The 27,111-nt window shown below is 63.5% G+C and overlaps 1 protein-coding gene and 1 long non-coding RNA gene across 3 annotated transcripts; one reads left to right on the top strand and one right to left on the bottom strand.

Annotated features, from left to right (window-relative positions):
* Positions 1-8,816: 8,816 nt before the first annotated feature.
* On the bottom strand, positions 8,817-22,340 carry GATD3 (glutamine amidotransferase class 1 domain containing 3). 2 transcript variants are annotated; one of them, XM_003359006.5, is made up of 7 exons: positions 22,143-22,340; positions 21,884-21,936; positions 19,942-20,055; positions 19,199-19,318; positions 16,587-16,679; positions 15,339-15,495; positions 8,817-14,216 (listed from the first exon to the last, which is right to left on the bottom strand). In XM_003359006.5, exons 1-7 carry the CDS (start codon positions 22,299-22,301, stop codon positions 14,088-14,090), a joined length of 825 nt encoding a protein of 274 aa, XP_003359054.1. In that variant the 5' UTR covers positions 22,302-22,340; the 3' UTR covers positions 8,817-14,087. The 2 variants fall into 2 exon arrangements, with proteins under 2 accessions (XP_003359054.1, XP_084848412.1); XM_084992286.1 differs by having other exon boundaries at positions 13,470-15,495.
* Positions 22,341-22,582: 242 nt separating this feature from the next.
* Positions 22,583-24,853, top strand: LOC102157424 (uncharacterized). Its single transcript, XR_299371.4, has 3 exons — positions 22,583-22,789; positions 23,193-23,388; positions 24,666-24,853. It is a non-coding gene; the product is annotated as an uncharacterized LOC102157424 (long non-coding RNA).
* Positions 24,854-27,111: the final 2,258 nt, after the last annotated feature.

Raw genomic sequence — 27,111 nt, 5'->3', positions numbered from 1 at the left:
AGCCCGAGCTCGCCCCCAACCAGGAGAGCCTTGGGGGCTGGGCAGGTGGCGGTCCTGGGACCAGGGTCTGGCTCACATCTGCTGCCACCGTGGGTGCCTGGCGAGGGGGTGCCGTCAGCAGAGCGGACCCTCGAATGGCATCACCGGCCAGCGGCAGCCTTGGACCCCCCTGCAGGGAGGGCAGGCGTCCCGGGAGGGGTGGCCCCGAGCCCAGCACTGCAGGGCAGTCTGGCCGCCAGCTTCCGAGTGAGTGCGGACAGGGTCTTGGCCCCACCACAGAGATGGCTGGGGTGACCGCTGGGGTGCCAGATCCTTCCACCTGGGAGGCACTCACCCCACGTCTGCCCCTGGGTTTCCCTCGAAGGGGAGAAACTGGGCAACTGGCCACCCTCTGCTGGAGCCGGGCCACGAGAGGCTGCTGGCTCCGGGTGCCCAGGGCGGGGTTGGGGGCGAAGGGGGGGATACTGGGGTTGGATGTGGCCTCTGCACGGCGAGCGCCCCCTTCATAGTGGTGCCTTGGGGCCAGGAGGCAGCAGCTGGGAACCCACGCTGAAGCGCCCTGGGGGATGCGCCAAAGTCAGGGTCAGGGTCGGGAACGGAGGGCCCCTGGGACCGCCGCCCTTATGAGCCGGGGCCCCTGCGGGGTCGGCCCCAGAGGGTCTCTGGCTCCCGTTCAGCAGCAGTGAAGGGTTTGTGTCACAAAGAGGCCGCCTGCAGTCCCAGTTCAACGGCAGGACGACCCGAGGTCTTGCACTGACGTCATGCAGAGGAACCAGCGGGAGGGGAGGGGGTCCCCGGGCCGAGGCCTGGCCCGGGGAGGTCTGCCTGTCCCCACACTCGGCAGTGGTCACACTGCAAACCCCTGCTGACAGCGACTCCCCCCACCACTGCCCCACCCCCACTCAGGAACCTGCCTGTCCCAGGACCTCGTGGACCCTCCGTGGATGCTGGGGACTCCCAGAGAGGAAACCGACAAGGTAGCCCCTGCCGTGCCAGCTGCCCAGGGCACCCACCTTCGTCTGACCAGCCTCTCAGTTTTGGGGTAGGGCCCAGCCTCCCCGGGACCTTGGCCCCACTCCCGCTCAGAGTCAAGCCCGTTTGGCTGGTTCTGGAACTCGCTGGGAGCGCCCCCCCTCTGGTGAAGGCGCTGGGCTCCTTTCGGGGCAATGCCCTCAGATCAGGATGGGGGCTGCTCACATCCCACCGCCCAGCGCACGCCCCAGCTGGTCCAACCGGTGAGGGCGGGCCGCCGGGCACTCTGCAGAACTCCAGCGGAGGGGCCGCTGCCAGGTGGGGACCTCGCTCCCGCCACTCACGGTCCCGAGCCCACCAGCACGGAGACCCCAGAACCAGCGGGAAACCCAGTCTCGGCCGCCCAGACACCGAGTCAGACTCTGCTTTTTAGGAGGATCCCAGGGATTCCGGGCTCACCAGCGTCTGGGAGGCTCTGCTTGGTGAGAACTTGGGAATGTTCACGAGAAGCAGCCCCCTCTGGCCTGCGAGGGGCCAGCCCACACCCCCCGTGGCAGGGGTCTCCACCCAGTTCCAAGAGCTGCCCTAACCAACGACCACAAACTCGGGGGCCTAAAACAACAGCAATTCACCTCCTCATATTCAGGAGGTCAGAAGCCCGAAGTCGGGGTGTCGGCCCGGCTGGCTCCCTCCGGAGGCTCGAGAATCCACGCGGGGCCGCGCCCCAGCTCCTGGGGGCCCGGGCATCCTTGCTGGTGGCCACGTCACCCCAATCTCGCCCCGTCGTTACAGTGCCTCCTCTTCTCCCCACGTGTCCTAGAGGGACACTTGGCACTGGCTCAGGACCAGGCTTCTTGGCAGATGCCGAACGGACCCTGCAGGGTTCTGCTCCACCTGGGCTGGGCAGGGATGGACCAGAAGCCGGGGGGGGGGGCCACCCAGGAGCCCGACTGACTTTTGTCAGTCCCCAGTCCCTCGGTCACACTGCGAAGATGAAGAAATGGGCAGAGGTTGAGGCTGGACGCGAGGCGGGGGCAGGCCGGGGCAGGAGCGCCCAGGACAGGAGAGTGCGGTGGGGTTGGGGACATGGCGGGGGTAGGGAGGGGGCCGAGCGTCCTTCCCTGGTCAGGCATCAGGATTTGCCGAAGCTTCCGAAGCTTCCGGGACAAAAGCTCTCCCAGGAGGAGGGACCTGAGGACCAGGGCCTGGAGCTGCCGCCAGGATCCCCAGAGAGGCCCCGGGACCCCCACGGCACCGAGCCCAGCACATGCTCTGACCTGCCTGAGGTCGGTAGCGATGGCCGGGCTGCGACAGACGCCAGATGCCGCGGCCAGAGCGGGTCAGAGGGTGGGGAGGTGGGTCCTGACCCGAGGTCCTGACCGGCCCCACCCGCCCTCAGCCCCTTCCTGGAAGCACTGCTGTCACTTACCAGCCTGCAACCCGCCCCCCGCCTGCACTGCAGACCACAGTGAGCCGTGTGTTCAGAGCGTGGCTCCTCCCAGACTATCACAAAGACAGGGCCTCCCCCCGAGGGGCGGTCGACCCCGTGCCCCCCACCCAGGCCGTGGGAGTGGACAGGAACGTGCCGCGGGGACTCCCGTCGCAAGCCACGGCCACGGCCACGGTGGAGCAGCCGGGCACGGGGCCTCCGGGAGGAGGGCTGTTTGCAGAAGCCCCAGGAAGGCCCCGGCCCGTCGCACCCAGCCCGGGATGCCACCAGCCCCGGGTCCTGGCCCGCAAGCTGGGAACAGCCACAGCGGAGCAGCTCCCGCTGTGGGGACCTCTCCAGCCTGCGGCTCAGCAGTGAAACACCATAACCCGTTTCTGAGAAAACAGCCTGAGCAAAGAGCTTGAGGCTCAATGTTCCTTTGAATCAGGAAAAACTGCAAACACCCCGACGGCAGTTACAATAACGGGGTGGGAGTTTTACGTAAATGTCCCTAAGAAAACACCAAGGGCCAGGCAGTGACAGTCCCCGAGCCCCAGCGGGAACACCGGAGGGGCTGGGAGGGCTCAGGGCTTGGCGCAGAGGTCTGTGTGCGAGAAAGCAGGTCACAGGGGCCGCGGGGCCACCACGGGCTGGCGGGTACGGGCGGTGCCCCTCCTGTGGCCCCGCGCCCTCGGCCGTCAATGCCCCACGCTGGTGTCACAACGGGCTTGTCCCTGCCGTCAGTCCTGGGGGTTATTAAGGGCTTTTCCAGGGGAAGGACCCTCCCAGTGCCCATCAGGGCAAAGGGCAGCAGGTCCACCACCTCTGGGCAGGCACCCGCCTTGGCAAGTGGCAGGGCCCCACCACCCACCTCACAGCCTGGACCCCCCTTCACCCAGCCCAGCCTCCGGGGGCCCTGAGGGGCCAGGCAGCCCCCCATCAAAAGAGCAGCCATGAGCCCGGACATCCTGGGATTGGCCACTGAAGGGGTCGCCCTGAGTGTGGGCTGGGGGCTCCAAGGGTGCTGGCGTTCAGTCTCCTGTTTGCCGGGACTGTGGGGGAAGGGGGCAGACACCAGAGAGTCAGGACACACCCGCAGACACGCCCAGAAGCCCTGTCTGACCTGGGCGGCGGGTGGCGGCCTGCTGGGAGGAAGGGCCCCCCGCCAGACAGCAAAGACCGGAGATGCTGGGGCAGGGTCTCCAGGTTCTAAGGTGACACGTGATAAAGGACTGGCCTCGCGGAACCATCCATCTAGCTCCCCAATTACAGCTGGTGCCTGGCCAGAAATCCCCCAAAATCCCCCCGAGGCTCCGCAGACCCACTTCCTCCGCCAGAGCCAAGGCTGGGATGCGGGCTGTCACCCGCCCGCGCTCCAGATCCAGTGCGGGCCCCGCCCTGCAGGAGCGGCCAGGCAGGTGAGAGGACCAGGCGGGATCCACGCCACCACAGCACAGGCCCAGGGCTGCTGGAGGGTGACCCTCTCGCAGGCCCCCTCCCACTTCCTCTGTCCTTTCGCGCCCCCACCCCACGGCGGGCACTCAGCTCGGCTCCAGAGCCAGCACCATGGCTCCCATCTGGGCCGAGAGGCACCTGGGACCCTGTGTCCCAGGACTGATGGACGGGGCGGGAGGAAGGAGATCCCGAGGGCAACTCGCCCCCAGGGCCCGGGCTCCAGGGAGCCTTCCCTGCGTCCCCCCGCCTGTCTGCCCGCCCGCACGTCCCTCCCCCTAAGTCCCTTGAGACGGTGGGCTCTGGGGAGAAGCGGCCTCTACGACCTCCCCGGGGCGGGGGCACCGCTGCTCACGACCAGCAGGGAAAGGCAGAACGCACTCCAAGTGCCCCCGCAGACCTGCCGCGGGCAGGGCAGGGCTGGGACCTGACACCAGGCAGCCTCTTTTTTTTTGTTTGTTTGTCTCTCTAGGGCCGCACTTGCAGCATATGGAGGTTCCCAGGCTAGGGGTTGAATCAGAGCTGTAGCTTCCAGCCTGCACCACAGCCCCGGCAACACTGGATCCGAGCTGCATCTTCACCCTACACCACAGCTCACGGCAACGCTGGATCCTTAACCCACGGAGCAAGGCCAGGGATCGAACCCGCAACCGCATGGTTCCTGGTCGGATTCGTTAACCACTGAGCCATGACAGGAACTCCTGTATCGACTTTTAAAAGATGGCTTTACGGGCTGAACTGTGTCTCCCCAAATCCGGGTGTTGAAGCCCTGGCCCCCAGCACCTCAGCAGGTGACTGTATTTGGAGCTGGGCCTTTAAAGAGGTGACTGAGTTACAGTGAGGTCACCTGAGTGGGTGCCAATTCCATCTGACTGGCGCCCTTATGAAAACACTGGGACACAGACCTGCACAGGACGACCGCATGAGAACACAGGAGGGGGCGGCCATCTTCACGCCCAGGGGGCTCAGGAGACCCTGCTGACCAGCTGGCCTCAGGCCTCCAGCCTCAGACTGTGAGGAAACGGACTTCTGTTGCTTAAGTCACCCCGTCCGGGGTGTCTGTTTTTGGTTGTGCCCAGGGCACACAGAAGTTCCTGGGCCAGGGATCGAACCCGCACCACAGCAGTGACAACGCCAGATCCTTAACCTGCTGAGCCACCAGGGAACTCCTCCCCAAACCATCTTTAATCCCACTAAGCTAAAGATGTCTCCCCCAAGCCAGCGATGGGCCCCCCAGCCCCTGGCTGAGTCCAGGGTCCAGTCAGAGCCCGGGCCACACGCAGAGCCCACAGTGGACGTGGAGACTTCCGGTGACAAGTCTCACAGAACTTCCTGTTTGGGGCCAGATCAGAGCACCATGAGACACTTGATGAGAAATATTTTAGTACTTCTGCTATTTGACCTCAGCCAAACCAGGAAGTGCAGGGAAGCATAAAAATGAGACAAGATATTAAAGAGAACATTTTTGAAAGAGAGCAATCAGTCATGTTATTTGAATTCCATAAATTCTCTCCAAGCCCCAGCTGTGTCCCTGCGCCACTGCCCCCAGCGAGAACTCCCTTCTGGAGCCAAGAAGAAAGGCTGCAGGGGGCCGGGGGCGGGACCTGAGGGGCAGACCAGAACCGCTCGGGACCGTGGTCTCCGCCTGGGAATCGCCGGCAGGAATCGCAGAACCCAGGTTCCAAGGCAGGAACCTCGAGGGCCCCACCGTCGCACAGGCAAAGGCATGAGGCTGGGGCTCCGGGGGTCTGGGCCACTCCGCACAGTCCCCAGCCCACACACACGTGGGCCTGTGAGCACGGGCCTCCCAGAGCAGGCCCGGCCGCAACCATGACCGCGAAGACCCAGGAGGGCGTGAAGGGGTGGGGGGTGTGGCCCCAGACCCCTCCTTGTGAGCTAGGGGCCGCAGGCGGGATGTCCCCACGATGCACCTCAGTTTTCCCCCCAAATGCCCTGTAATGGACTGTGTCTCCCCAAGTTCATGCCAGCATCCTACCCCCAGAACCTGTGCATCTGACCTCACTGGAAACAGGTTCCCTGCTGAGGTCACCCAGTGAAATGACGTCACTGGGGTGGACCCTGACCCAATGATGTGTCCTTATGAAATGGGGCCCCGCTCCCCCCAACACCTCACACGCGGCTAACGGCAGGGGACTGCTCTTAGGCTCTGACCGGTCTGCGGACCCCCGCCGGGGCAGACCCTGCTCCGGAAACAACCTGAAAGGAAGCGGCCTTTTCCAGGGCGCCCTCACCTCAGAATCGTGGGGACCTGGGCCTCGTGGGAACTAGGAACGGGCGACCCTCACTGCGTCAGGCGCCTGCACGGGGCTGGGCCAGGCCCCATCACGACAGGAGCAAATCACCAACTCTCGCCTTTAAAAGCAGCCCCAACCCCACGTGGGGTCAGGATGCTTCCTGCTTCCGCACATCCAGCCCCCACCACCAGGCAGAAGGGTGGGGACCCGCACAGCCAAGGCACCCAGGCACCCAGAAAGCCTTTCTGAGCAGGGCAGAGGCGGGGGCAGGGGTCTGGGGCTGCTGCCCAGGCGAAAGCTCAGCTCTAAGTCTAAAGTGACACCCCCCATCCCCGACTCCTGCCTCCTGACACGGCTCTGCTGCCCTTGACCAAGTCCGCGGCTCACATGGCTGCGTGGCTGTTGTTCTCCTCGTGGCTGCAGTGGTTTTCCAAGAGGGTAATTCGTGCAGCAAAATAGTAAATAAAAATAATCACTGTTTATGCGACGCCCACAGGCTGGCATGCCCCTGACTCTACCCTACACGCTGACGATGGCTCTGAGTTTTCACCCTATCTGTGACACTCCAAAGCCCCTTCTCGCTGTGGCCTCACAGCTCTGGCACCAGCAGTGGGGGCCCCAGCACACTTAGAACCCTAGGAGCCTGGGTTCAACTCCAGCCAGGCTTCTGCAAGTGTCTTCACCGCCTGCAGCTCTCCCGACCCTACGGTCCAGCCAGGGGCAGCCGCTCATGCAACATAGGAAGGACACGCATGGGGCCACAGCTGGGGCTCTGTCCCTGGGTGTCCAGCATGGCTCACGGCGGGGCGGGGCGGGGGTGGGGCAGCGAGACCACTGAGAAGTGGCCCATGAGGCCAACAGCAGCTCCTGGGGGGGCACCGGAGACCAGGCCCAGCAAGAAGCCCACGGCCACTCACACACCCGTGCACAGGCGGAGGCCGATTATCCAAGAACAAGAGTGGGGAGCGTGTGGAGGAGCTGGGGTGCTGCTGGTGGGGATGCGAGACGGTGCGGCCGCCGTGGACATCAGCGCAGTCCCACAAAACACTGAAGGCAGAATCACGTGATCCAGCAACCCCACTTCTGGGCACAAACCCAAAAGAACTGAAATCAGACACCTGCACAGGTACTTGCACAGCGTGTCCAGAGCAGCCTGTGCACACAGCCGAGAGACGCGAGCGGCCGGACCTCCAAAGGCTGGTGGAAAACGCCTCGGGGCCCGTCCACACCGTGGAGGAGTAGCTTAAAAGGGGAGGCGGTTCTGACACCCGCTCCAACGCGGAGGGACCTCGAGGACATGATGCTGGTGACACGAGCCAGTCACAAAGGACAAGGACTGCACGATCCCCCGAGGTGAGGTCCCGGGCGGAGTCAGATTCAAGGAGACAGAAAGCAGAGCGGGGGGGGCGGGGGCTGGGGGAGGCGGGCGGATGACGGAGGTAGTGGTTAATGGGTACAGGGCTTTGGTTCAGGAAGATGAAAACGCCCCGGACAGGATGGTAGTGGCTGCATTTAATGCCACTGAGCTGCACACTTGAAAATGGTTAAAAGGGCAAGTTCATGTTAAGTGTATTTGTACCGCAATAAAAAATTTTCCTTGGAGTTTCTGTCGTGGCTCAGCAGTTAACCAACCCGACTAGCATCCGTGAGGACACAGGCTCCATCCCTAGCCTCACTCAGTGGGTTAATAGCATCAATAATCTAAATTAATCTTAGAAACTAAAAAAAAGAAAAGCAAATTATAAATCCAAAGCAAGGAGTGCCTGTTGTGGTTCAGAGGGCTAAGAAACCGACTGGGATCCATGAGGACACGGGTTCGATCCCTGGCCTCGCTCAGTGGGTTAACGATCTGGCGTTGCCATGAGCTGGGATGCAGGTCACAAACGCAGCTTGGATCTGGCTTCGCTGTGGCTGTGGTGTAGACTGGCAGCTGCAGCTCCGATGGGACCCCTAGCCTGGGAGCCTCCGTATGCTACAGGTCTGACCCTAAAGAGCAAATTAAAAAAAAAAAAAAAAATACAAAGCTGGTTCTTCTTTCGTAAAATCAGCAATATTGACAAACCTCTCGCCAGGCTAACTAAAAAAAAAGATACAAACTACTATTTTTCATGAAAAATGAAAGAGGGGGAGTTCCCGTTGTGGCTCAATGGTAATGAACCCAACTAGTATCCGTGAGGACACAGGTTCGATCCCTGGCCCCGCTCAGTGGGTTAAGGATCCGGTGTTGCCATGAGCTGTGGTGTAGGTTGCAGACATGGCTCAGATCTGGCGTGGCTGTGGCTGGGGTGCAGGCCGGCAGCTGTAGCTCCGATTAGAACTCTAGCCTGGGAGCCTCCATATGCCGCAGATACGGCCCTAAAAAAGCAAAAAATAAAAATAAAAAGAACTAAGAAGAAAGGGGCAATCTGAATAAACTTTTATCTATTAAAGAAATTGAATCAACTACGAAATAATCTTCCCAAACAGAAAGTACCAGGCCCAGACGAGTTCAGGGGTGAATTCCTTCAAACATTTAAAGAAAAAATTATACCAATTCTCTACAATCTCTTCAGAGGCAGAGGAAATACTTTCTGACTCATTCTGTGAGTCCAGCATCACCCTAAAACCCAAACCAGATGAAGACATTACAAGAAAACCACAGACCCGTGCCCCTTATGAACAGAGACGCAAAATCCTCACCAGATATTAGCAAATCAAATCCAGCAACGTTTAGAAAGACTCATACACCACGACCAAGTGGCCTTTATTCCAGGTTTAGAACTCGGTGTTTGAAAATCAGTTCACATAATCCATCGTGTCACAGGCTGAACAAAAAAATGACATGCTCGTGTCAACAGAAGCAGAAAAAGCATTTGACCAATTCCAAGACCAATTTACCAAGAGAACCAGAAACCAGGAACAGAGGGGAACGGGCTCACTCGGGAACACCGGCCAAACCCCACGGCCGCCACCAAGCTCACCGCCGAGGAAAGGCCCAGGAAAGGGCAAAGCTGTGCCCTGTCCTCTCCTTTTTCCGCATCACACCGGGAGCCCTCGCTGACGGCCACAAGACAAGAAAGGAAACACACGGTGTCCGGCTCAGGAAGGAAGACCGACAGCTGTCCTTATTCACAGACGACAAGACGCGCCCAACCCTTCTGGAATAATGAGCAGGTGCAGCAGGGCCGCGGGACGCAGTTCACACAGAACACGGAGTGGAAGGAGGGGGACCGGCCTCGCGGACTAACTACAAAGCTGCAGCTAACACGGCGGCACCAGGACACGGCGACAGCTCGATGGGGGGACAGAGCCCAGAAACAGCCCCGCCTGAACGCAGCTGAGTGAGGTCTGACAAAGGAGCGAGAGCTCGAGACAGCAGAGGCAACAAGGGGGCCTTGTGTGCAAGGCAGTGAGTCTGGACAGAGACCTCATGCTGGTCGCGGCAACTGACTCAAAATGGGTCACAGCGTCCCTAAAACCCCTAGTCGGTAACATTAGAGGAAACCTAGGTGACCGTGGATGTGGGGCCTCATGACACCAAGGGCAGGATCCCTGAGAGAAATAACAGCTAAGCTGGACTTCATGAAAATCACACACTTCTGGGAGCTCCCTGGTGGCTCAGTGGGTTAAGGACCTGGCACTGCCACTTCGGTAGCGCGGGTCGCTGTTGTGGCGTGGGTTCAAGTCCTATCCTGGGAACTTCTGCGTGCTGCAGGCCTGGCCAAAAAATAAAACACGTCTGCTCTGCAAAGACACTGTCAAGAGGATGAGAAGACCAGCCACAGACGGAGAAAAACCTCTGTGGGAGAGAGAACTGAGGACTGTCAGGCAAGACAGAAAAAGAACGCCCCGCACAACAGAAAGAACACGAACGGACTCTCTCGGGCAAAAGAGCCGCACAGACCCTTCAGCAAAGACGACGCGCAGGTGGCAGGCGAGTCCCCGCCAGAGCATGGCATCAGGCGGAGCACCCCAGCTCGACGGCCACCGCGCCAGGCCCGCCACCACACCCAGTGCCCACGAGGACGCGGGGCAGCAACGCCCATCACCGCTGGCGAGAGCGCAGCACGGTGCCCCCGCCCCGGGAGACAGGCTGGCGGCTCCTTCTCGGCTAAACAGACGCCCGCCGCTCGACCCAGCCCCCGTGCTCCTGGGCGCTTACCCAACGGAGCCAAGGTCGAGCGCGCAAAACCCCGCACGCGTGCAGACAGCAGCCCAAACGTGGACGCGACCAGGACGTCCTACAGGAGGGGACGGGGCGCAGCCCGCAGTCCATCCAGAGGGTGGAGTGCATTTGAGCAGCAGTGAGAAATGAGCTGGTTACCCAGTCACGGAATGACCTGAACGAGCCGTAACCCTACACAGGGAGCGCGCCAACCCGACAAGGCCACGTCCTGGAGGACTCCGACCACGTGGCCCTCTGCCAAAGGTCCGACTACAGAGACAGCGGCTGCCCCGGTGGCGGGAGGGGCGGGGGGACAGGTGAGCCCGGATTCTCGGAGCAAACAAGGCGAGGACGTCGCGGTGGAGACGCGCCATGACGTGCTTGTCTAAAGGCGTGGAAGGGACCCCGATGGAACCATGGACTCTGGGCGGTGAGGACGCACCACTGAGGTCCATCAGATGGGCAGCACTGAGATGGTGGCCCACCAGACCGCTGTGGTCCATGCAGATGGACTCGGGGCTGAGCTCGTGGGGGCAGGAGGCGCGGGCACACTCTGTTTTCCAGCCAACTTTGCTGAGAAGGGAAGATGCCTCTAACAGCAAAGTCTACGTGAGACAAATAAACGTGTTATTCAAGGGAAGTCCTGCAGGAGGAGGAGGCGGAGGAAGGGCAGGTGCCGCCCCAGGGAGGCAGTGGGGAGGCCTGGAGCGGGGCGGAGGGGGCACCCAGGCCTCCGCGTGGACCCTACCCTGGTTAGCAAGCCGCAGAGCTTCCAGCGCCCACCAGCAAGTCCACCCCGAGCCCATCACCCTCGGGCCCCAGCCCTGGGGAGGCTGGGGGTGGGTCTGCTGGTGTCCCTCCTGGAGCCCTCAGTCCACATGTAGACCAGGTGACAAGGCAGTGACGTGTCACACACACGCTCCTGGAGCAGAGAGCTGGCTTCCCAGGTAGAAGGGGCTGGAGGGGGGCAAGGAAGTGCCCATGAAGGGCCCAGACGCAGGGGCAGGGGCAGGGAAGGTCCAGGAGAAGGGCCTTTGAGAGGTGACAGCCGCTGGCTCCCAGGGAACCCAGCAGGAAGAGGCCAAGGAGGCTGCCATTCCGCCGGTCAACCCTGGGAGCCTGCAGCAGGATCCGGGGACGGCTCTGCAGCGCCCCTGGTGGCCAGGACTCTGGTCAAAGAGCCTCTAGGGACCCACAGGCCACAGGCCACAGCCTGGTAGGCACCCATCCCTCCTGTCACCCAGGCCCCTGCTGTGCCCGCACTGTCCTTGAGCTCCCTGGCTGCTCCCGCAGGGCCTCTGCATGGGCCACTCCCGTCGGGCAGGCTCCTCGCACACAGCTCCCTTCTGAGCTCCCCCTCCTGCCTGGCGTGTGCACGTGCCCCACCAGCCCCTGGCTTGCCTGGTCCTGACCGGCCGCCCTGAGTGCCATGAGTGCCAGGTCATGTCCCTGTGTACCCCAGCTGTGGGACACTGCCTGGCGTGAAGCAGACACTCAGCTGTCGTCAACTGGGCTGGACCTCGCCTGGCCTGGTCTGTTGGGCCCCGCTTGGGCCTTCTATCGTCTCAGATGTGTGTCCAGAGCCCACGTTCCAGCCCGACCTGAGTCCCGGTCAGGGCCCTCCCGGTCAGGGCTGGCGGCAGCGTGTCGGCTGCCACTGGATCCCCCTCGGCAGCGGCCCTGCTGGACCGGCCCTCGGGGACTCGGTCCCCTGCATTTCCAGCAGAGATGCACCAAATGCAGAGCAGAGGGACACACAGACGTCGGTTCTGGACAGACCGCCGATGTCAACGTGGAGGACCGTTCACACAGATTTCAGGGTGACACGGGGGGGGGGGGCTCCCACAGAACGACAGGCAGACAAACGCTACCGGCTGGCAAACGGGCCGACGTTAACTCAGGGCATCTGCTCGTCAAAACGGCACCGAAAGCAAAGACGAAGTGGGGGGAACGAGCCGATCCTTAACTGACCAACGACCTGTAACCGGGACACAGTGGTGGCTCTAGTCACCAAAGACGGACAAACAACCCACAGGGAAACCGCCTGAGACGCCAGCCTGCACTCGGCCAAAAGGGTCCCCGAGGGTCAGGGAACATGGAGATGGGCCTCAGCAGACATCAGGGAGGCAGAGAAAACCACGAGCCAATATCCACACCCACCGGGGTGGTGGGGACAGCTGGGGCCGGGCCGTCTGCGCCCTGCTGGCACGGGAGTCTGAGACCAGGCCCTCTGCCCAGGGCCCCAAAGAGGCAGCCCTCCTGGAACCTGAGGGCCTAGTAAGAACCGCCCAGGGTCATCTCTGCAAAGGACTCAGGCAGCCAGGGCTCCCGCACCCGGAGCTGGGTCACGTGCCAAACCGGCCTCCTCCTGGGGCCGTGGGGCCTGGGGCTGGAGACGCGTGGTCCCCGGATGCGAGTGGCAGGCCACACCGTGACAACTCTCTGAGGTGCATGCTTGCAACCTCCAAGTGCACACACACTCACCCACTGCAGCACTCATGCACATGCACGCTCACACACATACAGGAACACATCTGTAGTTTCAGCGAACGTTTCTTAGGAGGGAGCTACTGAGTTCCCTAGTGGCCTAGTGGTTAAGGACCTGGCATCACTGCTGTGGCGCCGGTTTGATCCCTGGCCCAGGAATTTCTGCGTGCTGCAGGTGAAGCTGAAAAAAAAAAGAGGAAGCGGCTCTTAGCCTCAGGCACCTGAACTCTGACAGGCCCTGCAAGGCCACGTTCGGCAGCACAGGACAAGGACCCTCCTGGCCGGCGCCTGCAGGTGTCCCGTGGGGACGCAGCCTTGTGGGAGGACAGGCCACTGGAAGGCAGAGCTCCCGGGCAGGAAGGAGGCTGGCTCAAATAAGAGCAGAGGTGTGGGGGGCCCGGGCAATGAAGTCAGGCTCTTGCCCCTTCCACCAGCCCTGCCTGCCTGTGCCCCTCAGACCCGGGGGACCCCAGAGGCATGCCTGTCACTGCACATGATGTGGCGGTGGGTGGGGGCAGAGTAGGGGACCCGTGTCTGCACCCCGCCCCAGGCCACCGTGGACAGCGCACAGCGTGAACTGGACCAAACGAGACACCGCAAGCAGCCTTCTCAAACCCGGATGCAGACGCGGTGTCACTGTGCCTCTGGGGCCCTGGTGGGGGCCGCAGACCACAGGCGCCAGCCCTGGAGTGCTCGGCTCTCAAACAGAAAGCAGACGCCAAGAGCCATGGCCAGCAGCTGTCACACACTTTACTGTCCCCCCTGCTTGGGGCCTGCGGCCCAGCGGGTGGCCCCAGGGCAGACCGGCCCCCAGGCCGAGCACCCACCCCTCCCCCTTCCTGAGACAGGAGACCCGGGACCCAGGTCAGGGACCTCAGGACACCCCATGTCCGCCAGCCCGCAGGGCCTGGACGGAGTTTACTCTCCCTGGACCGAGACGGCCCGTTCCAGAAAGTTCCCGGCTGTTCCCGTCAACACATGTACACTCCGACCAGCAGACCAGTCAGCAAGGATGGCGTCGCGGCCTCCTCTTAGTAGATCTGCGAGCTGCGAGGAGGTCTCTTCCGGACGCTGAGGTGCCACGAAGCCTGAGCCTGGACGGCAGCCCCTCCGCACGACGCTGACTGGACTGCACGTGTTGCCCCCGGGGTCACCAGGGCCACCAGCCCCACCCCCCTCCCCGCCAGGGGGAAAGGCCCCACCGTCTCCCCGACCCCGAGTGTGTCACAAGCTCCCTCTTCAGAAAGAAAACGACAGGGTTAAGCGGAGAAGTCGGTCCTGCCCGTTCCAGGCCGACCGGAGAGCAGCCCGGCCGGGCGGGGGCAGGCTGAGCCCCGGACCCAGGGCCTCAGTGGCCGGCGAGCTCCAGCACCTCCCGCACCATGGCCCCGAGGCCGTCGTGGACGAGGTGGAGCTCCGTGTCGCACATGAAGGCCGGGGTGGTGACCACCTTGTTCCTGCGGTCCACGTGAGCTTCGTGTGCCGGTTACGGAAAACAGCCGGGACCAGACGGGGGCGCGGGAGTCCCCGGCCGCCCGCCTCCACGTCACCTGGGGGGCATCGCTCGGGACCACCTGCGCCCCCCGACCGAGGAGCCGGACGGGCTCCCAGCAGCTCACAATCCAGCACACAGGGCGCCGTGTTCTAACTCCCGGCCTGGCCCCGGACGCACAGACCCCGGGCCCGAGCGACCCTGAGGGCGGCAGCAGCACCTCCACCGCCAGATCAGGAACCAGACCAAGAAGCTGGACCGCGCCTGCTGCGAGGACAGGGGCCAAGCCCACCCGGGCCCGCCCATTTTTTGTGTCACTTTAGGGCCGCGTGTGCGGCCTATGGAGGTTCCCAGGCTAGTGGAGGAGTCAGAGCTGCGGCTGCCGGCCTACCCCACAGCCACGCCAGACCCTCAGCCCACTGAGCAAGGCCAGGGATCGAACCCACATCCTCACAGATACTAGTCGGATTCCTGACCTGCTGGGCCAGAACGGGGACTCCGCAACCCCAGCTCTTGCCCCGAGGCTGGGTGGTAACGGAGCTGCCTCCCCCCAGGCCCTGCTTCCTGGACCTGCGCCAAGGCCCCGGGGGAGACGGGCACTTCCACAAGAGCCGCGTGGAGGACAGCCTGTCCCTCCAGCACAGACAGACGGCCTTCAGGACAGACGCGCGGAGAATCACGGGCTCGGCTGAGCACCGCCTCCAGCATCGAGCTGCTGTGCCCCAGACACAGCCCATGCGGAGACCTGGGGTCCGGGCGTGGGCCTCTCTGTGGCCGCAGCGCACCCAGGGACCTCAGAACAGGGGACCGCATGAAGGAGGGATGGGGCACCCGGCGGCTCCTCCATCCTCACCGTCCAGTGAACCAGGGAGCCCAGCCCCACCTCTGCCCTGCCCTGGGCAGGTGGGCCCATGCTGTCACCACCCCCCCGCCCCCAGACGGCCCCCTCAAGCCACAGGCCGTGTCCTCTCCCGACCCCGTGAGCTCTGGGCCAGCCAGTGTCACTGTAGCACAGCACAGCGGGGGCACCACGGCCTCGGGTGCTGTGCCCTGGCCCACGCGTGCCCTGGAGGCCCCCCCAGTGCAGCGCGGCTGCGGGAAGGATATGGTCACTTCTGCCACGCGGTGCTTGGCGCCCAGGGCTTTGATGACCTCCGCGGTCCCTGCGTGTGGCCACTTGCCGCCCTCCTCCTGCTCGTGGCCCACGGTGACCTCGACGCCCCTCAGCACTTTGGCCGCGAGGACGGGAGCGATGCAGCAGAGGCTGGGGGATGAGGACAAGGGGCTCTGCTCAGGACGTGCGGGGCCGCCAGGCCTGGCAGCGGGTCATGCCCGCCTGTCCGCTGCTGCTTTCCGCTGGGGAAACAGAGAGCCGGGCGCACCGCGGCGGGAGGGGCTGGAGGAGCCGCCCGTGATGACAGGGCGGCCGCCCCGGAGCAGGGTCCCCTCCCTCCCTGCGCCACCGCCCGGGTGAGCTGGCTCCTCTGAACGCGCCTCGCTGAGGCCTCAGCTCCCTGGAGGGGGAGTGGCAGCCACCTGCTGTCCGTAGGGTCACAGAGGCCCCCGCACGGATGGGCGCTGCCCAGTGGGGCCAACCGGGAGGTGACTGGCCGCGCTCCGAGCAGCAGGGCTGGGGCCAGAGTGGCTGCAGGCCTGGGAGGGACGCTGAGCCAGGGGTCTAGGCAGCCTCTGTGCCCCGTTCAGAGCGAGCGCCCGCATGTCCTGTCTTCGGCAGCTTCCTGACAAAAGGCAGTGGGCAGCCCCACGGAGGGCCTGGCGGATGGTCCTCAGGGCACTGGCGGCGGCCGCTGGCCGCTGTGCAGAGGGCAGCCCGACCAGGAGATCTGATGGGGTTCGAGAGCCTCCTCGCCCATCTGCCAGGCCGGAGACCACGAGCAGTGGCTGGGCCTGTGAGTGTAAGCGGGGGCCAAGTGTGCGGCCACCGCAGGACCCAGCCCTCGGGTGGCAGCGAGGGACCGGCACGTGGCCCCGGGAAGGCAGCGGAGAGTGACAGGGGTGGGGCCGTGCCTGCAGCCACGTCTGCAGAGAACGGACGGGGCAGCTATAGCTGGGGGGCTGGCCCAGCCAGGGCAGGCGGGCGGGGACCAGGGAAGGCCTAGGGCACCTTCTAGATGCTGACGGGGTCATCCCCCCACCCAGCCCGTTAAGTCAGCAGGAGGAACTAACGTGACCACAAGCACAGGGTTTTCAGAGCTGGAAGGTACCTGCGAAACCACACGAAACCCCCTCCGTTATAACGAGAGAAGCGGCCAAGAGGCCCCCCGCCACAGGCTCAAAGCGGCAGGTGGTGCTGGGAGCGGAGGCCACCCTGCCCTCCCCCAGGCCCGCTCGTACCCGATGGGCTTCCCGGCGCCGTGGAACTCCCTCAGGACGCGCTCCACGTCTCTGTCCACCTTGCAGTCCTTCCCGTCGACAGCAAACGTGCTCCTGCCACGACACGAGGCGCCCTCAGATCTCAGGGCTCAACCTGCGGCCTGTGAGCCCAGCGGGGGCCCCGAGCAGCCCACGAGCCCCTCAGCAACCCTGCACGTGCACGGATCCGGCCTGTCCCATAATCCCACACGCGGGCATCCTTCTGGTTTCTAGAACACGAAGCAGCATGGGAGGCGAAGGGACGGAGGCCGGCAGAGGGGACGGAGAAGCGGACACGGACCTCAGGCCGCAGAAAGCTGCCGAGTCAGCCCAGGAACAGCAAGACTGTCGCCTAAGGCCAGTGGCACGCCCGCCCTCGCCAAGGGGGGTAAGAAACACAAACTGAACGCGACCCCCACTTGCTCAGCAGAGTCGGGCCGCTGAGCTGTCTGGACCCGACCCCCTCCCAAGCGGTGGGCGGCCAGTACCCCCTCCAGAAGGCAAAGTGTTCAGCCCACCAACCGCCAAGGCTGCACACACAGGGCGCACAGGGCAGCACGACCCGCAGGCACGAAGGGCACTTGCTGCCCTGCCCTGGCGGCTCCTCAGGGTGTGCAAGGGTCTCCAAACAGGCCATGTTTACACCGCTCAGACCCACACGTCCGTTACGCCTCCCACGGCTGGTGAGACCAGGGAGAGGACGGGGACGGGCCTACTGGATCGCCTACCCTTGGCGTCCTGGCACCAAAGTGCAGAACGCGTGGCCGGTGGCCGGTTGGACTCATGACACAGATGTGTGCATGCATCTCAGCAAACAGGCTGAGCTGGCGGTGGCACTGCCGGGAGGGGGCCTGGGGTCCCCAGCGGGGGGCTGGGCTTCCATGGTGAATGACACGCTGACCTTGCCGGCCGCCCCGTGCGCCGCACAGACCCTGACGTGAGGCCGGCCCTCCTTCTGGAAGGCAGCAAAGAACAGGGCTAGCGGCTGGCGCCACAGCTCCCGCAGGGACGGGGGCTCCCAGGCGCAGATGCGGCCTGGGGCCTCTTCCTCAGACTCCAACAGAGACTGTGTCCTGGCGCCTAAGTCACCAAGGCCACCAGCCCGGCCAGGGACGCAACCTCAACAAGCCCTCAAGCTACCCTCACGCCAGGCGGGGCCCAAGGACGGCACAGCGTTTGTGAATCCAGCTCATCTTTCAAGAAAAAGAAGGCCCAGCCCGGCCAACACAGACCAGCCTCCATCTCCTGCCAGGAGGCTCTCGGGGGCGGTGACCGGGGACATCACGCCAAAAGTTGGCTTTGGGTGAAAGGAGTGGACAGGAGGCAGGGTCCTGGGAGGAGAAACCACAGGCAGACTGGTGGGGACGCGGACAAAGAGGCATTCCGGTGACGCCCGCATGCAGAGGACAGCGGCTAGGTGCCAGCTTGCGGAAGGGCAGAGCAGAGCTGGACTTGAGGGAGTAAGCTCCCTCTGCCCTCAGTCCTGGGCACGGGGCCTGGACAGATGCCAGCCAGGGGGCTGCTGTGCTGCTGCGGGAGCAGCAATGATCCAGGGTCAAGCATTCCAGCAAGATCTGGGTCGGAGAGATTTGGGGTCCTGACGTGGTGCTGGCTGAAGCCACTGCAGGTGAAATGATGGCGGGGCGGGGGCGCAGGAGGAGGAGAGGAGTCCCCCCTCCCACCCCAAAGGGGCAGCTGGGAAGCAGCGGGAGGGCGGAGTTCAGGATGAGCGCTCACAGGTGACGGCCGCAAGGGGAACCTGACTGGTGCGAGGCCGGAGGGGTGACGGGACGGGGGGCAGGACAAGCACCACGGAGGCTGAGTGCCAGGGGGCACAGAGCGAGCAACCAGAGAAGCGGTAATTTCTGGAGCGATGCCACTGCGCTATCAGCAGAGGGAAGGAGAACTCGGGGGAGCGAGGGGGCGGGGGGGGGGGGCCCTCGATCTGGGCCCCTGTGCTGATCTGGTTGGTTTCCATCAAACTCCACGTAGCCCGGGCTGTTACGCACGCCACCCCGTGTTTAAACCCCGCAAAGCCCTAGGCGTGGCCGCTCGGCGTCTTCCGGCACCACGGCACCTGGGGGGGAGCCCCTCCCCCGGCCACCAGGGGAAGGGATGCACGGGGACAGCGAGGCCTGCGCGAGAGGACTTCCGCGAACACAGAGGCAGGAGGGACAGACCACAAACAGGACCTGAAAGCCAGAGCACCTCCGGCTGCGGTGTCCTGGCCTCCCACACGCCTGCTGGTGACTGCGGCGACGACACGACGAGCAGAGCAAGAAAGCCCCCCCCGCCCCCCGCAGGACGCTCCTCCCAACTGCCCACACGTCGTAAGCAGTTTCCGGGCTGCCAGGTCCACGAGAGCTGGCGCTGAGGGGCGCACACTCAGGGAGGCGCTCTGACGGGACAAGACCCCCAGGCTCAGAGGGCCGGTCCCGGGAGCGCCCAGAAGCAGCAGACCGAGGCCAGAGCCTCCTGTCCCAGGGCCGCTCGTCACCGGCAGGCCTGACCCCAGCAGCTGCTCACGTCACCACCGTGTCCCCGTCGAAGGCCCCGGGTGAGGAGCAGGAGGGCCCGTGGCCGGAACAACGTACAGGTTCTTGGCGGCTCCGAAGCCCCCGGGGAAGATGACCGCGTCGTGGTCGGCGGCGCTGAGCCGGGCCAGGTCGGCGATCTTGCCGCGGGCGATCCTCGCGGACTCAGCCAGGACGTTCCTGGGAAAGCGCAGGGCGGGGTCCTGAGGCTGGAGCGGCAGGGAGCCCCCTCCTGGGGCGGGGGGGGCGCTCACGGGGTGAGGACGCTCCCCAGCAAAGGCGCTTCAGCTGCAGCCAGCACGCGCCTCTAGGCTCAAGGCTCCTGGCACCCTCACCGGATGGTGCTTCAGCGCCAGGCCACGATGCCCGGGCTGCCGGGCAGACAGGAAACCCTCCAGGTACAGCAGCAGTGGGCACCTGGCTCTCGGGACCTGATGGTCCTGAGGGGACCGACCCCCGAGGCAGGGCTCCCTGCTCGGCCCAAGCCCGCGACTCGGGGGACACGTGGCCAGGACCGCGCACGCCTCAGGAATGGAGAGGCTTCTGGGAGCTGCGCAAAGATTATCGGGGACCAAACGAGTCAAAGCTTTGTGACCAAAGGAACACACACACCTTCAGTCACAATGGAGGTGCGGGGACCGAACGCTTTCCCACTGGACGGGCTGAGGACGGCTGCTGAGGCCCAGCCGACCTGGACTCAGCTCAGGACTTGGCCCCAGCTAGGATGGAGCGGCTGCTGGCAGGCTCCCGGGGAGCTTCCACCCGCCGGCGGGCACGTCCAGGGCCAGGAGTAGGGCCTGTACCTGGTCTCACCCTCAGAAGGCTGCCCCTTGGAGTGGTCGACCACGTGCATCTGAGGGACGTCAGGGGCAAAGATCTGGACCTTGGCGCCGCCGCGGCTCAGGTGCACCAGGATCCTGCACGGGAGGAAGTCAGAGCGGACGCTGACGTGTGCCTCACCCAGCCTCACCCGCCAGGGGCTTTTACTGTATCGCTCTTCAGGGCCACACCCACGGCACATGGAGGTTCCCAGACGGCGGTCGAATCAGAGCTGCAGCCGCCGGCCTGCACTACAACCACAGCCACGCGGGATCTGAGCCGTGTCTGTGACCCACACCACAGAGCAGGGCAACGCCGGATCCTTAACCCGCTGAGCGAGGCCAGGGATCAAACCCGCAACCTCATGGTTCCTGCGCCATGATGGGAACTCCCCTGGGGAGCTTTTAAAAACAGGGTTTTAGCTGAGTGACAGGTTAATGACCCAAACGCCCTCCATCCGAGTTCGAGTTCGCTGTCACTGAACCAGCCTGTGGAGACAGCTAGCCCCCGAGCTCCCTGTACAAACCAGGCTGTGGCGACAGGCGACCCGGCTGCAGTCACAGCCTGGATGCTCAGGGTCGCGGGCTGCTTCAGGGAGCTGCTCTTCCCACGGGCCAATCGACAAGGGCCTGGAGGGGTTGACGAGGGTTCAGCCTCCAAGGTAAGTTCAGTTCAGTCCCTGGTCCCCCAACCTTCCCCTGGGGAGCCACGGACACATGCAGGTGTCCCCGGAGGCTGCTGACGGTGGCCGCGTTGACTCAGGGTTGCTGTGTGCCAGGCCTGAGTCCAAGGCTGGCACACGACCTGCCCCTGGCAGTGCTGCCACTAATGCCTTGCAGAGGAGGAGACACAAGAGTGGGGCCCCAAGGTCACAGCCGCCCTCCAGCAGGGCTGGGACCACTGGGCTTGGGCTCTGCTCCTCGGAACGTCTCAGGCACACGCGCGAGCCTCCCGCTCTGCGGGGGGGGGGGGGGGGGGGGGTTTCAGGCTGTGGCCGCCGACTCCTCCCCCTCCCCCTGCCCCAGCCCCCACCAGGAACTCCCCGAGCCCGCTCCAAAGTTCACTCCCTGTCTGGCCACCACCAGCACATGCTGGCTACACAGCCACCAGCCTCAGGCTCCTCTGGGTGCCAGTGAAGCCTCGGGCTTGGGCGGGGCAGGGGGCAACCACCACCTACCTCTCCCCGCAACTTACTCCTGACCTGACGAGCCTACTGAGCCTACTGCCCTCCTCACGGGAACTTTCTAGATAACTAAGTAATAACAATACCCGAGATCCCGTCGCGGCTCAGCAGGTTAAGAACCCGATTAGTAGCCGTGAAAATGCGGGTTCCATCTCTGGCCTCAATCAGTGGGTTAAGGGCCCAGCATTGCTGTGAGTTGTGGAGTAGGTCGCAGATGCAGCTCAGATCTGGTGCTGCTGTGGCTGTGGTGTGGACTGGCAGCTGTCGCTGATTCGACCCCTAGCCTGGGAGTTTCCATATGCCACAAGTGTGGTGGTAAAAACACAAAATAAAAATACATGACGACTCAGCCACAGCCACCAGGTTGCATCAATGACATCCACCTACACGAGGGTCACCACGCAGCCCTTACAATCATACTGTAAAGACAGAAAAAAGCTCTGTTTTCCAAAGCGCAGGACGAGGGGATCCGAATACGGAGAACACGTGTGTGTGGAAAATCACCAGAGGGAGCCGTCAGTGGGGACGGCTGGGTGACAGCATGACAGGTGGCGCTAAAAAGCTCATCCTGCGTCCCCCTTGTATTCTACACGCAGGATTTTCAACGTTTCCCTGTGCGCCTCCCTGGTCTCCACCGCCAGTCATCTCTGCCTTCCTCATCAGCAGAAGCTCCTCCGAGCGGCTCAGGGGAGGAGGACAGCCCCTCCCGAGGGCGAGGGCGAGGGCGACCGCCCGGGGCTTACGCGGAGGCCTCGTGCAGCTCCGTCCCGTCGTAGACGCCGCATCCGGACAGCACCTGCGGTGGGGAGGGAGGGGAGGTGGCGGGGTCACGGGGTCCCCCCGCGCGGGCCGACCACCTTCCTCGGTGGTGGGGAATCGAGGCGGGGGGACCACGGCGGGAAGGGGTCTGGGGACCGAGGGGCCGACGTGGGGAGGGGCCGCCCCGGGCAGGGGGTGGGGAGGGAGGCCGGCCTCGGCGGCGCCCCGCCCCCGTCCGCTCACCAGCGCGACCCTGGCCCCCGGGCGCGGCGCGGAGGCGTGGAGGGCGGCGCGCGGGGAGGGCGCCCACCCGCCCAAGGGCAGCAGCCGCAGGCCGGGGCGCGGCGCGAACGCGGGGGTCGCTGCCAGCCTGGACGCCACCAGAACTCTGAAGGCCGCCATGCTGCGCGGGGACAGCGGGGTCGCGGGGTCGCGGTGGGCGGGGCCGCGCCTGCGCACAGTCGCCCTCCCCACGCGCGCGCCTGTGGGCGGGGCCGCGCCTGCGCACAGTCGCCGTCCCCGCGCGCGCGCCTGCGCAGGGCGCGTGGCCGGCAGGAGGGTCCCGGCGGCCCCGGGCGCGACCCCGTCTGGCGGCGGCGCCCGGAAGGCGCGCAGCCTCGCAGCGGGCAAGGAGCGCTGCGCTGAGACACGGGATCCGGAAACTTAACCTTAGTGTCGCCGTCAGGCCATTGCGTAACTCCGCGACGCCAAGTAGCTGGTGCCCAAGTGTCCAGTTTCTCGTCAACGCCCCCTTTTCCTGGCCCAGTTGAGTCGGGTCCGAGGGAGGCCCTGACGTCGCAGCAGTCCAGCCCCCTCCCCCTGCTGCTCTTGGCGTTTCCATTGACATTGGTCCTCTTGTCACCGAGCCCGCTGTGACACAGAAAGGCCAGGTATGAGGCCAGGTCTTTGCAGAGAAAGCGCTCTATGCCAGGGCGGGGCGGGGAGGCCAAGCTCGACGCAGGGGGCGACGCCCAGGTCTCTATCCCGGTGGGCTCGCGGGGGTGCTGGGCAGCGCTGGTGGAAGGAAGTGTGCGTTTCAGGAGCTCTGCGCAGGCGCTGCGTCTTCACGAGTGGCGCGTGCAGGCTGAGGGCCTGGGTGCTTGGCATGCAGTGATTTTTGGCCTGCGGTGTCTAAAGTTCCCCACCCTTCATTCTAGTTCCTTAGTGAGCCTCAGTGCGCTCCGTCGAAGAGGCTGTCAGCAAGCGGGTCCATTATCTGGGGTGTCCCCGGTTTTCTGCAAATCAAGCTGGGTGTTCCCAGGGTTTGGTTTTGTTTCTCCCTCTCCCTTGCAGCTCACAGAGAATGGTTTCAGCCTCACCTGCCTTCCATCCTTCCTCAGTCTTGCGAAGTAAGGGGCACGGGCTGTGTACATCCTCCAGAATTCAAACTGGATTGTGAGAGAAGTGGGTATCCCTCTGTTCAGGCTTGACAGGGCAGAGGAATATTCTGGTGGCCTTTGGCCTTTAAAACACAAGCTTGACATGAAAGGTAAGAATTATGGGTCCCAGAGTTCCTGCTATGGCACAGTGGGTTAACACTGACTGCAGCGGCTCAGGTTGCTGAGGAGCTGCGGGTTCGATCTGGGGCCAGCACAGTGGGTTAAAGCATCTGGTGTGGCTGCAGCTATGGCACAGGTTGCAGCTGTGGCTCAGATTCAGTCCCTGGCCTGGGAACATCCATATGTGGCAGGTGTGGCCATGAAAAAGAGAGAGAGAGATACTAATTCTTCTGTGGATCCAAACAGAAAACTTAAGGGAATATCAGTGAAAGTGGCCCATTTTTTTAAATCTTTTTTTTTTAGGGTGGCACCCAAGACATAGCCCAGGCAAGGGGGTTCCCAGGCTAGGGGTTAAACTGGAGCCATAGCCCCAGCCTACGCCACAGCCACAGCAATGCCATATCCGAGCCACGTCTGGGACCTACAGCACAGCTCACAGCAATGCCGGATCCTTAACCCACTGAGTGAAGCCAGGGATCGAACCTGCAACCTCACGGATACTAGTGGGGTTCTCAAGCCACTGAGCCACAGTGGAACTCCAAAGTAGCCAGTTTAACCAAGACTTCCTGGGAAGAAAGTCCTTTATAGAATTCCACGCCTCTGGGGCAGAATTACCGACACCCTGTGACCAGCTGGCCTGTTGGTATGCTTCCTTATATCTTGTTCCACTTGTCAGTGGTATTTGTCCACGTGCAGCAGGAGGTGTTGCCGTCACACAGATGCTGCCTTGTTCTGCCAGGAGATACCCTGGGCCGTTCTAGTATCCGTTACTACACTGGCTAAGGAATCACCAGCATCTTAACCTAGAGACTAGGGTTTGGGCCAGTTCCTCCACCAAGGCTGTTAGATTTCAAAGGGGTGACAGGCACCCCCTCCCTGTGGCACTCCTGAGACAGGCTGGGACCTGGGACGTAGGGCTGCCGTGCTTGCCCCAGACAAAGTCCTCTAGCAACAAAATACAAAGAAGCCATAAGCGACAAAAAAGAGCTGCATGCGTGTGCAGCTGGGGCAAATTAAGGGTGACAAGATAGAAAAAGGCCAAAACCCAACTGCCACTTACAAAGAGTCGGGAGCAAAAATGCGTCACAGCAAAAGCAGGGCACCACACACGCCCAGCATATACCACCTGCAACGGGGTGGCCAAACCACCGAAGCTGCCCCTCTGGCCCCACCCCTCATAAGGAACCTGCTCTCCCCCCACCCCCAGTCCCCCAGGGAGCAGGGAAAGGACTGACTCTTGTTTTCTCTCCTTCCGTCCTGGCTGCAGCAGGAGCTCTGAATGAAGCCTTTCCTAAATGTCTTGCTGGCTCCTGGTCCATTGCTCCTGCCTGGGAAGACCTAGAGCCCTGGTGGGAGTTCCCGGCGTGGCGCAGCGGAAACAAATCCGACTAAGAACCATGAGGTCGCCGGTTTGATCCCTGGCCTCACTCAGTGGGTTAAGGATCCGGCATTGCGGTGAGTTGTGGAGTAGGTGGCAGACATGGCTTGGATCCTGCGTGGCTGTGGCTGTGGTGTAGGCTGGCAGCTGTGGCTCTGATTCGACCCCTAGCCTGGGAACCTCCATCTGCCGCGGGTGCGGCCCTAAAAAGCCAAACAAAGTAAAAAGAAAAGGAAAAGAAAGAGCCCTGGTGTAGACTGTCAGACCAGAGCTGCGCGTGTGCCTGGGGTCACCAAGCCTGGGACCCGTTCTGTCGTGTCCGCTGTCCTGGGTGAAAGGACTTATCTCAGGGTGGACGTGATCCTGACCTCTTTGAGTCAGGCCCCAACAGAGGACCTTCTGCGCCGTGTCACTCTGGCCCGTGGAGGTGTCACGGACCTGGGTTCTTGGCCTTCCTGGAGAACTCGCTGGAATGGGTCAAATTCCTTGCACTGTCATGAGCCTTACTTCAAACTGTTGGAGCCTAGAAGGCGAAATGAACCAGAAGGCTAAACAAACAAGGGCCATGAAGGAGAAGCCCAGCCTTGGAAGGGCCGAGAAAGTGAAGGGACCCGGCTAACTTTTGGGGAGGGGGCTTCCTTGACTGGGGTGCAGACAAGAGGTGACGTCTCCCACGCCAAGAAGCCCTGCTGCTTGGGCGTCTGTTTCGTTCGTCTCAGGGTGGAGTGTCACAGGTTCCTCTGCCTTTAGAATGGAAGGCCTGGACCTGTGGCCCCAAAAAGCCTCAGTCGCGGGGTCACAACGGCAGGGACAATGACGGCGAAATAGAGCCCCGTAAAGCGGTACGACGGGGAGGAGAAGGTTCGTAATAAGATGAAGACCTCCTGCTGGAAAGTTCCGTACACCTTGTGGGGTCCCAGAGACCGGATCTCAGTTCCCCGCCCACAGCGAGTAGTGAGCGTGGGCGGGCCACTGTGGGAGCCAGGTGGCTCTTGCCGAATGTTCTTGAGGCTGGTTTCTCCCGGGAAGAGGTGTGGACGTCTCTGCGACAGGAAGGCCTGCCATCCGTACAGACCCCCCTGTTCTGCTGACAGATAAGCCAGGGCCAGTGGGTTGTCAGCTACACCCTAACCAGGCAATCCAGAACCTTCTTTCTGTCAGTTAGTAGGAGGGTTAGCGGGCTCGTTGGCTATGACGGTGAGCGTGCAGGACGAGTTCCGAAGGACGTGCGGGTGGGCGGCCACCCCCCAGCCCGTGACGAGAGGGACCTGAGGAGACAGGCCTCTCCGGCCAGCTGGGTCAGGGCAGGTCTCGAGGTGACCGGGAGCCGCGGGGATGAGCCAGGCGGGTGTGCGGGTTCGTTGGAGGACGGGTGCAGGGGCGGCTCATCCAGGTCCAGCGGGCACGGTGGGGGCGGGCACGTCCCCCAGCCACATCCCCAGCACGCTCCGTCCATGTGCGTCCTGCCAACGGCTCCCGGGTGGACCCTTCCTCCGCTGGGCAGCGGGCTGGGGCTTGAGCGCACACCGGCGAGTGGAGCTCCGGCTTGGGGGGCGTCGGAGGACACTGGGGTGCTTCCGTGTCGGTTCTCCGTCCCCACATTCGTTTCCTTTGACACGGCCGCACCTGCGGCACATGGAGGTTCCCAGGTTAGCGGCTGAACCGGAGCTGCAGCGCCGGCTTACACCCCAGCTCACGGCAGCGCCGGTCCCTGACCCCTGCACCAGGCCAGGGGTCGAACCTGCAACCTCGTGGATCCTCGTCGGGTCCGCTGAGCCGTGATGGGAGCTGCCTCCCTACAGCATTTCTCTCAACGCTCCGCTGCCCTGCTGCCGGTTTTCTCAGGCCCGGGCTGATGGGAGCAGCCACGAAGCTCAACAGCCTCAGCCCTCCTCTGCCTCTGTCCCGTCCGCGGCTGGCCGGACAGCCCCCCAGGCTCGAGTCGCTCGGACTCTGGCCTCCTCCGCCCCGCGGGCTGAATGCCAGGTCCTTACTGACCAGGGCGGCAGCTTGGCCCACCCCGTAAAAGATTTCGGCCAAGCTGCCGAGGAAAGTGGTTTTCCTCTGAGCACCCGAGGCTCGGCGTGGAGACGCAGACACAAGTGCTGGCCCCCCGGGCTGAGGGCAGCGCTCAGCGGCCCTCGAGAGCCAGGAGAGCAAGCGGGCAGTAGTGACCCCGACCCACCGAGCACGCCAGTTGTCTCGCGAGTGGACGGGCGCATCCGAGGGCGGAGAGCAAATAGTGGTGCAGGTGCCCAGCCTGCCGTCAATGGCGTGCCTGTCCTTCCGAACCGGAGCTTCGGGTCTCGGAGAAGCTCGGGGACGCGGGGTTCTC

The sequence above is a fragment of the Sus scrofa genome, chromosome 13 (genome assembly GCF_054392235.1).
Source record: "Sus scrofa isolate SSC_HxYL_T2T_F1_AM1 chromosome 13, Sscrofa_HxYL_maternal_Yorkshire_Landrace_v2.0, whole genome shotgun sequence".
NCBI classification, from domain to species: Eukaryota; Metazoa; Chordata; class Mammalia; order Artiodactyla; family Suidae; genus Sus; species Sus scrofa.
Note: the sequence above shows the minus strand (reverse complement) of the source record. Positions and strands in the feature narration are given on the sequence as shown.

Bases quoted from the DNA above. Each gene is read 5' to 3' on its own strand.
- GATD3 (XM_084992286.1), bottom strand. From the start codon at position 22,301: ATGGCGGCCTTCAGAGTTCTGGTGGCGTCCAGGCTGGCAGCGACCCCC. The intron at 21,937-22,142 runs GTGAGCGGACGG...TCCCCACCGCAG, and splicing joins CGGGGGCCAGGGTCGCGCTG to GTGCTGTCCGGATGCGGCGT. The intron at 19,319-19,941 runs GTACAGGCCCTA...GCGCTTTCCCAG, and splicing joins CCTTCTGAGGGTGAGACCAG to GAACGTCCTGGCTGAGTCCG.